The following is a 9,824-nucleotide window of genomic DNA, read 5'->3' on the forward strand; positions in this document are numbered from 1 at the left end:
TGCCCCCTCCTTTCTCCCCTCAGTGGCTGTTGAGAGAGAACTCAGTCCCATGACACTCACTCTGCAGGAAGACTCCATTCAGCTGCTAAGGTTGCTGAGAGGGGAGAGAGAGAGGAGAGGTGGATATTCCCTTAAATGGTTGACAGATTGACCTGTTGCCAGGTAACTGTTCCTGGGGCGAGCTCGGCCCTGAAAACCGCCTATCACCAGTTTCCCAGCACACCCTGCTGCTGGGCAGGCAGCTTAAGATGTTGGGGGGGGGTCTCCACACTCGGAGTCTCCGGGTCATGGGAGCAAATGTTAACTGGCGGTTGATTGGTCACCTGTGAGCCCCTTGGTGCCACACGCACAGCTGGTTCTGTGCACGTTTTCTGGGCTTTCCTTCAGGGTCTCAGCAGTCAGAGACTTCTGTGAGGTGATGAGCCAGCGCCCCCGGGAGATGTCAGGACTCACTGAAAGCCTGGCCGCTATGATTTGTCCCCGCTGAGTCCAGCCCCCCGGGTGTGTGAGCCGCTGAGTCTCCTCCTCGCCCGTTGTTGGTGTCGGCCCCGTCCTGTTCTGTAAGCCGAGGGTCCTGGTGGCAAGTTTCTTTGGGGAATTGGCAGATTGTGACCGTTTTGTGTCCTCCTCCTCTGTGTCTTCTCTCCCAAGCTCCTGCCGAAGACGCCGTGGAGGTGGGCTCTGGGAGCTGAGATGCGTCAGGGGCTCAGGAAAGTGGTGATTTGTCAAGGGCAAGGATCCCTTTTCCAAAGTGGGGTCTGTGTCTGCCCTGGGAGGTGCCAGCCTCCAGGTCTCCTGTAAGGGGGGCTTCCTGCGAGGGGCTGCCTCCACCTGGAGACGCCCTCTGAGCCGCCCAGGGTGGTCTGCGGGTGCCTCCTCCTCCCGGGCTCTTCTGCCCATTTGATTTCAGGACCAGTTTTTCTGCTCTGAGTCAAGAAGGTTGAGAAATGGAGCTGGAGTGGGTGGGGTGGAGGACTGTGGGGTAGTGGGGCTGGTTGGGGTGTCTCCTCCAGAAGCCCACACTGACAAGGACAGGGTCACAAGCCCTCCCAAAGGAAGGCCAGAGAAGGGACTGTCCCACCAAGCCCCTTCCGGCCGCCCTAGACACCAGCCTGAATACACGCATTGTGCTGTGTGGGAGACTAGCTGGGAGGCCCAGGGAGCCAGCCTGGCCAGGATTAGAACCTGCAGCCCTTGGCTGGCGCTGCGGTTCACTAGGCTAATCCTCTGCCTGCAGCGATGGTACCCGGGGTTCTAGTCCTAGTTGCTCCTCTTCCAGTCCAGCTCTCTGCTGTAGCCCGGGAAGGCAGTGGAGGATGGCCCAAGTGCTTGGGCCCTACACCCTCATGGGAGACCAGGAGAAAGCACCTGGCTCCTGGCTTTGGATTGGTGCAGCGCCAGCCATAGTGGCCATTTGGGGGGTGAACCAATGGAAAAAAGAAGACGTTTCTTTCTCTTTCTCTCTCTCTCACTGTCTAACTCTGCCTGTCCAAAAAAAAACAAACAAAAAAAAACAAACCTGGAGCCCCACCGGCCTGGGCACCCGAGGGGGATGCAGCATGGCTCTCCCTGGCTGGGGGTGGACGCCAGGCTTCCGCAGTGTGAAGCGGCCAGCTCCCCAGCCCCACCCTCTTTTGTGTAGACTTCACTTTTCCTCCCCCAGCAAATTCAACAGCCCTGGCCCTTTGTGGGAGAGGCAGGTGCTGCTTTTCCTGATCTGTCCAAGCTCTTGGCATGAGTGACTTGGTTTCCTTCTTCCCTTCCCCCTCCCCCTGTGGCTCTCCCCAGCTCATTACCCACCGGGCCCTGGGGTGGGGAGGACAGGGACAGGTGAGTCTATCAGGACAAGGTGGTGGGGAGGGGAGAAGAATTCCCACCACACACATCTCTGAAGCACAGGGGGCGCTGGGCCTGGTTCTTGGAGAAGTGGTCCTTTCTCTTGGGCTGAGGTGGGTTTTTCAGGGGACCCAGATATGAGAGGGTTTAGGCTCAGGTCTTGGGCTTCCTGGTTGAGTTCCCTCTGAGCTTGTAGTCCTCATCTGAGAGACAGGATTGTAACTATCAGGGTGTGTCCCAGGGATCACGGGAGACGGGTCTGTTTGGCTGAGGACTGAAGATGGATTCTTCCTCCCCCTCGGCACTGGCTCAGCTGGGAGGGCCCAGTACTGGGTGGTCCCTGCGGAGGCCTGCAGCTGATGACTCAGTGGGGCGGGGGGGGGGGGGGGGGGAGGATGTCCTGAAGGTCATGGTTTCCACGCCCTGCGTCCGCTCTGTACTGGAGTGGGAGCTTAGTGTCCCGGGAGAAAAGAGCTTTGGGATGACTCTCCCTGAACCAGGCCTGCAGGCATGATCCTAAGGCTAAGTGACCTTGCTGACCTGGCCCTTGGTGTGTGTGTGTGTGTGTGCGCGCACGCGCGTGCACGCGTGTGATCACGTGTGTGCAGCTGAGTCTGGCGTGGGGGAGGAAACCTGTAGGGAGAGCGTGGCCGGCCTTGCTCAGTTCCAGCTGTGCTCCTTGCCGGCTGTGGAAGCCGAGGGCGTGTTCCTGCATCTGTGTGCCACCTCGGGTGGGACCAGCCCTCAGTGTGTGCCGGAGCACCAGGGTCCCAGTCTCCCTGCTGAGCTGCCTTTGACTGTGGGGTGAATGTGGTGCGGCTGCCCTGGTTTGCCTGGAGAGAGTAGACGCAGGCTTGAGGCCCAGGGCAGATGGTGTCTTCCTTCTGGTCCACCACCTCCTGTTCTGGGGAGAAGGTGCTGCTTGAGGCCCCCTTTACCCCTCCTGCTGGGGCAGCCTCTGGAGAAAAGCTGAGGTCTCATTTCGCTGTTCGGGGGCTGCTGGGAGCGGGTGGCCCTGCTGGGGAAGAAGTCCGTGGTGCACATCCCTAACCCCACTGAGCAGCTCCTCTCCTCCCGACAGGTGGAGCAGGTCCCTCTGCAGCCATGTCAGCCAAGGCGATTTCAGAGCAGACGGGCAAAGAACTCCTTTACAAGTACATCTGTACCACCTCTGCCATCCAGAACCGCTTCAAGTATGCCCGGGTCACCCCTGACACAGACTGGGCCCACCTGCTGCAGGACCACCCCTGGCTGCTCAGCCAGGTGAGCCCTGCCTCCACCCTGGGTCCTCCTCCCAGGCCCAGGGTCTCAGGAAGACGGGGTGGAGATTCTGGGAAGGGCATGGGGTCGTGACCGCCTGCATCCATGAGCAGGCGCGGTAGGCTGTGCTCTGGGCCCTGTGTGTTGAGGAACCCGGCACAGCATATGCTCATATGCTGGCATTACTTGGAGGCAGACATACTGGTGTCCAAATCGCAGCTCTCTGTTTGTGAACCACGCGGCTCACATCCTGCAGTTCAGATTCCTTGTCTGTCGAAGGGGATCACGCTCTGAGAGCTGTAAGGATTAGCAGGGATGTCGGGAAAGCAGCGAGTGCGCTGCCTGGATGCACAGCAGAAAGGCTGTGAGGAAGTGTGGCCTCGGACCTGCTAGAATGGCTCATGGCCTGGGCCCTGGGAGGGTCCTGTCTGCAGATCCCTGTGGGGCCGTTGTGACGGCTTTGGGATGGTCTTTGCCTCCTTTGGCAAGATCCAGAGGGCAGGACTAGGACCGATGGTGAGGGTTCCTGCCCCGGCGAGCAGCCCAGGGGGTAGTGAATTTCCTGGCCTTGGAGCAGGGTGCAAGCACAGGGGGAGGGGTTAACTGGGTGACCTCCCTTCCCCTTCGGAAGAACTCAGAAGGAACCCCCTGCCCTACCTGAGGAGTCTGCAGTGGACCGGAGAGGCTGCTCCGCCACTTAAGGAAGCCGGGGAGCCTCACACATGCAGCAGGGCCCCCACTTGAGGACAGAGCGCCCTGGATTCCTGGTTATCAGACAGATGTAGCTGGGTAGGGGAGGGAAGCTTCCAGGAGCTGACCCGCAAGTCACCCAGGCTGGTCTGGGTTTTGGGTCCCTAAACTATCGACTCTTAATCTATGCTCTCCCTCGTCACTCTAAACACAAATTCCTCTCGTTCCAGAGCTTGGTAGTCAAGCCAGACCAGCTGATCAAACGGCGAGGAAAGCTTGGCCTGGTTGGGGTCAACCTCACCCTGGATGGGGTCAAGTCCTGGCTGAAGCCACGGCTAGGACAGGAGGCCACGGTGAGTGTGGTGAAGGGTCGGCTGCAGAATAGCAGCTCCATGGTTCGCCCCATAGCTGGTCACGTGGCAGCCAGGGAGGGCTGTGTCCTGTGGAGCTGACCTGCCCAGGTGGCCTTCGGCAGCAGGGCCAGTCCCGGCGTTCGGTCCTAGGTCCCCCATCGGGGACTCCACACCTTGTGTTACTGGCATGGACAAGAGGCGCTGCAGGATAGCGTGAGTGCAGGCGAGGGCTGAGTGGGAGCAGTGGTCATGGAGATGGGACTCTGAGGCCAGCTCCGGGAACCCCTTTCCCTACAGTTTGCAGAAGGATTTGGGGTCGCTCGTGGCGATGGGCACCTAAGCACGTGGGTGAAGTTGAAAGGGAGATACAGAATCATTAGGCAGAGAGAGACGTATCGGAGGAGACGGTTAATAGTGCTGAAGAACACATTCTGTCCTTGACCTCCCCTGGCCCCGGGATGAACTTCGGCTATAACGAGAAGGCTAAAGTGAGATGCGGTTTAGGAAGGGCTAAGAGACACTCAGAAGTAGAAGGGAGCTGGTGAATCGGAGGGGCTGGGGCCGAGGCACGACTAGCCTGGGAGGAAGTGGTGTCTATGCCTGGCGCTGCGTGTGGGGCTGAAGAGCCTGGTGCCCCTCTAGGATGACCTTGGACCTGGGTAGAGCTGTTCCCTTTCTCTGCTGCCTTGGAGCTGGGCATGCGGGTGGCCGGGGAGACACCTACACCCCTGGCTAGGTTCCCCAAGAGCAGCTTTTGGTGTTAATACCCAGTGTCTGCCCCTGGGGCTGGAGGGATCCTTGCAGGTGCTCCCGGGCCTGGGGCGGAGGGACCTGACTTCAGAGCGCCCAGCCTTTGGGGAGAGGGCGGGGGGAAGGTGGGGGGGGCGGCTGAGCGGTGTCCCCAGGGAACACGGCACACTCCTTCCTGCATCTGGGAGGGGGGTTGGGGACGTCTGAGCCAGCAGCAGCGGGGCAGGAGCAGCTCATTACCCCTGATGGATCACTGTCTGGTCCCTGACTCAGCAGTGACGCACGGCTGGGCGGGGGGGCTCCTGACACACTGGGGTGAGAGCTGTCTCGCCTCGGCCACCGCCAGGGCCCCACTCAGACTGATTAGCTCTGCAGGCCTGTTGTCCTCAGCCAGGACAGTCCGCATGGAACTTTCCGCATCAAGCTCTGGCTCTCCTCCCCCTGCCCTAGGCCTGGATGCGTGTCTTCAGGCATGGTCACCGTGCTGGCCTCGAGGCAGACAAAGCAGAATGGCCGCCTCCCCCTCCCCCTGGGCCCCGGGGTGGCCTTGGTTTGTTTGAGCTCCTCAGTTTGCTTTGCGGAGTAGGGCAGTGTTACCTGTCCTGTGTCTCCAGAGGAGGCAGTCAATGAACGTGCAAGGTTGGCGCGTGGCCCGAGTGTGGCTGGCACAAGGACAAGGGGATGACCTCATTTGGACTTCTCAAGCTGACCCCATTGCCCTGGTTTCCGGGAAAAATGTGTCTTGGCGCCCTAGGGAGCAAGACACGCCTTCCCCCAGTGCGTCACCTCCTGCCCTTTCTCCGTAGGTGGGCAAGGCCACAGGCTTCCTGAAGAACTTTCTGATCGAACCCTTTGTCCCCCACAGTCAGGTACGTTTGAGGCAGCCCCGGGCCAGAGCTTTGTGTGCGTCCACCTTCAAGGGGTGGGGGCAGAAGTCGGGTCCCTGGAGCCACACCGAGGGTAGTGGGAGCAGGGAGTCCCGAGGTAAGGGCTTCGCGTGCAGCAGGGAGGAGTTAGGGCTGGACGCCACGGGGCTTCCCTGGGCTGGGATGAGGAAGACTTGAAGACGGACCCCTCCCCAAGATCGGGTCACGCTGGCTCCTGCACTGTCGCCCGTGAGGCAGTGGCCCCTTCTTGTTTCTGAGGGGAAGCTGGTGAGCGGGCTTCCTGCCACATTCCAGAAATGCGACCGCAGGGCCTGGGTTCCTCTCCTGGTGTGAGGCGGCCCCCTTCTGGCCCAGGTCAGTGGTCCTCACCCATTTCTCGCCCTTTGCACCCGCAAGGCGGAGGAGTTCTATGTCTGCATCTACGCGACCCGCGAAGGGGACTATGTCCTGTTCCACCACGAAGGCGGGGTGGATGTGGGCGACGTGGACGCCAAAGCCCAGAAGCTGCTTGTGGGCGTGGACGAGAAGCTGAGTCCTGAGGATATCCAGAGACACCTGTTGGTGCACGCCCCTGCAGACAAGAAAGAGTTGAGTGCCGGTGGGGTCGGGGAGCCGGCGGTGGGGATGGGGAGGCGGGGGGCTCCTGGCAACAGAGCAGAGAAAGCAGAGGGGCCCTCCCGTGAGGGTGGGAGCTGGGCGTGGGGCACGGCCGCTGGGGAATCAGACTGCAGTGTGCATCCAGTATGCAGGCAGCGTCCCTCACCTCCGTGCCCCTGTCTGTCTGGCGCCTGGCAGCTCCTTTCCGCCTCAGTAGCTGAAGAGCACAAGGGTTTGCAGGGGTCGGTGGGGCCAGCGAGGCTGTCGGTGACTGTGAGAGACGGCTGCGGGGGTGGGGACAGAGTGCTGCGGAGTCCGCACCCTGATGGGTTAGCTCCCTCTCTCCCTCTCCCTTCTAGAATTCTCGCCAGTTTTATCTCCGGCCTCTTCAACTTCTATGAGGACCTGTACTTCACCTACCTCGAGATCAACCCCCTTGGTAACTGGCTCTGCTGGGAGGGCAAGAGTCGCTCAGAACAGGGTCCCAGTGCCTGTAGTAGCCCTGGCCCTGGCTTGCAGAGGACCAGAGCCCCGCCTGCGAGATGGGGGAGGGGTGTGTGTATGTGTGCATGCGTGCATGTGTGTGCATGTGTGCGTGCATGTGTGTGTGCATGTGTGCGTGCATGTGTGTGTGCGTGTGTGTGCACGTGCGTGTGTGTGTGTGCGTGCACACATGCATGGCGAGGTCTCTGCACTCAGGTAGGGCTCCTGTTTCTGAGCTCTCTGAAGATGAATGACTCCTGGTTTACCCTCTCCAGTGTCTGTCTTTGGTCTTAATGGTTTGTTGGGGGAGAGTCCTGGTGTGCCCTGCCTGTGTGCTGTGGCTGCTTCTGCCGGCGGCGTAGGCTGTCCTACCTGGGGCTGGGTGCCCTGGTCTGACCCCCCCAGGCCTGTCCCTGGGTGCACTCGGAGGCTCCGCTCACTCCGGGGCTTGGTCATTCATTGACAGCCAGCACTGTAAAGGGGAGGCAGGTGGTGACCCGGGGGGGTGGGGGCGGGGGGGTGGGCTGGCTCTGCCAGAGTTGATTCTGCTGGGGATTCTCAGGCCAAAGTCCAAGGAGCCAAGAAACCAAACCCGATTCTAGCTGAGGCTGCAGCCCCTCGAATAGGCCAGATGGCCATGTGCTAACTTCATTAGCTAAATTGCCGTGAGGGAGAAGGGAGGCGGTGTCCAGGGAGGTGGCAGTGAATGAGACCTGCTGTTTGTGAGCCCAGTGCACCCCATAAGTTCTGCACCACTGGGCTGCCCCAACAGGACCCTGGGGGTCCCAGATGTACACACAGGGTGGGGGTGGTGGTCGGGGTCGGGACTTCGACAGCAACGTGTACCTTAGCCATTCTTTTTCAAATGGCAAGATCGAGGATGGAGGGTGGTTAGGCAGTCAAAACAGGGAGAGTAGTGTTTTATGAGGATGTTCGAAAATCGCCATGGCAACTGAAGGAGGCTGCCTGTCCCCTTACCTGTAGGTCAGGGAGTGAGGCGTGGTCTTGCAGAATTTGGTGTGTGCTTTAAGCGGGGAAGGCTGTGTCTCCGTAAGGGTCTTCCTGGCTTCCCGTTGAGCTTAGGGGGATGCTCAGCCTGTCTGGGACCCCATGGGAGGGGCGTTTGGGGAAGCCTGGGAGGGGTTTGGAGGTTGATGGTCGCCCTGGCCCAGAGCCACGCGTCTGATCGCATGTGCTTTTCTCGCAGTCGTGACCAAAGATGGCGTCTACATCCTTGACTTGGCAGCCAAGGTGGATGCCACTGCCGACTACATCTGCAAAGTGAAATGGGGCGACATCGAGTTCCCACCCCCCTTCGGGCGGGAGGCCTATCCGGAGGTGAGGCTGGCTTAGAGAAGCGACAGAGGGGGAGGGGCTGGAGGAGGGTGACTCATCTCAGCCCGGCGTCCGGCCCCCTCCTGGGCTGGATGTTTGGCAGGGTGAGGAAGACCAGAACCATTTAATTTTCTTAAAATCCCAACAGGGTGGCAGTGGGAGTCAGCCAAGCCTCTGAGTCCCAGCCAGAAACCCTTTTAGACTTCGCTCTCAATCAACCTCCCTGGGCTCTTAACTTGATTTGTTGCTTCTTGATAATTCCGAGTGGGCTGTCCTGTAATCCTGCTGGGAAGCTGGTTCTCTGGGCCACGCGCTGAGAATTTTAATGACTTCTTCCCACCTGTGCTCTGAGAGGTGCTTGCAGGGGGTTGGGCCTTGTACGGCCAGGCCCAGGCCCAGGCCCTGGCCCTGGGAAGAGGCTGTGCTGGGAGAAGGGTAGGGCCTGGGGAGACAGGCAGACCGGTGCTGGAGCAGGAGCTGTGGCAGGAGCAGAGAGACACAGGGAGGGCCAGGGCTGAAGGTTGGAGAAGTGAGGAGGGACGTTTGTCCCCAGGCAGTGACTGTGCTGTGGGTGGCTTTGGTACTTGAAGATACCATCATGCTTTGTCCCAGGTACACTAACATGATTAACTGGCCTCCTCTTGTGCCTGCAGGGAAAGGGGCGGGGCCCCAGGGTCTGGGACCCTGTGAAGGGTGCCCTGAGGGCCCACCTGTGTGCTGTCTGCTCCCTAGGAAGCCTACATTGCAGACCTGGATGCCAAAAGTGGGGCGAGCCTGAAGCTGACCTTGCTAAACCCCAAGGGGAGGATCTGGACCATGGTGGCTGGGGGTGGCGCCTCCGTCGTGTACAGGTGACTAGCCCGCTCAGTGACCATGCGCGTGGCCTGGGGTCTCTGGCTTCTCACCGTGGCATCCAGAGTGCCTTGAGGGGCGCTGGTGAGACCCTGCCCCATTCCACGTGTTTTTGGCAAGCTTGCTTGCTTAAAAATGGTGTGACTTGTGCATTTTAATTCCGTGTAGTAACATGTGCTTCATGCAAATGTTCAACAGATACAGAAGGTGAACTAGAAAATGGAAGCCGCCTGTCTTTCTCCCCCAACCCAGCTAGGTCACCCCGTCCTCTCTGGCACTCTAGTGCCTGTATGAATATGCATTTACTTTCTTAAGTCCTGTTCCGCCCCCTTTGCAGTAATCAGCCACGTCTTGACTTGAAGCACGGTGGGCGTCTGCTCATTTCTAGACCCAAGTTTGGCCCTGACCCCCAGCTGCGGCTGTTCTCTGTACCGGGCAGCCTGGGGGTTCCTGCAGTGGCCACTTCTTGTCTTTTTGTCCGTCGGGGCTTTGTCATCGCTCATTTTTCCTGCCACTGCCCCGGGCCCTGGCGCCCCACGGCTGGCTGGCGGCACTGGCCAGAAGAGTGAGGGTAGCACAGTCAAGTGCAGCGTGCATAGGAGGTCTGGGAGGTGCGTCCTCCTGCCTGGGCCTCAGGGCAGAGCCAATGCTGACTGCTGTGTCTCCCCTGGCAGTGATACCATCTGCGATCTCGGAGGTGTCAATGAGCTGGCCAACTACGGGGAGTACTCGGGCGCCCCCAGCGAGCAGCAGACCTACGACTACGCCAAGACCATCCTGT

General features: G+C 60.1%; 1 protein-coding gene across 1 annotated transcript in view; it reads left to right on the plus strand.

Moving 5' to 3' along the window:
- The window catches only part of ACLY (ATP citrate lyase), a gene marked incomplete in the record, with an annotated part of 46,502 nt that overhangs the window by 1,389 nt on the left and 35,289 nt on the right, over positions 1-9,824 (plus strand). Inside the window, 8 exon segments of the mRNA XM_070060699.1 lie at positions 2,918-3,099; positions 4,017-4,139; positions 5,696-5,758; positions 6,173-6,363; positions 6,733-6,812; positions 8,064-8,194; positions 8,924-9,042; positions 9,718-9,824. Coding sequence (XP_069916800.1) covers positions 2,941-3,099; positions 4,017-4,139; positions 5,696-5,758; positions 6,173-6,363; positions 6,733-6,812; positions 8,064-8,194; positions 8,924-9,042; positions 9,718-9,824 — 973 coding nt within the window.

Source organism: Oryctolagus cuniculus, chromosome 17 (genome assembly GCF_964237555.1).
Source record: "Oryctolagus cuniculus chromosome 17, mOryCun1.1, whole genome shotgun sequence".
In the NCBI taxonomy this organism is placed as follows: domain Eukaryota; kingdom Metazoa; phylum Chordata; class Mammalia; order Lagomorpha; family Leporidae; genus Oryctolagus; species Oryctolagus cuniculus.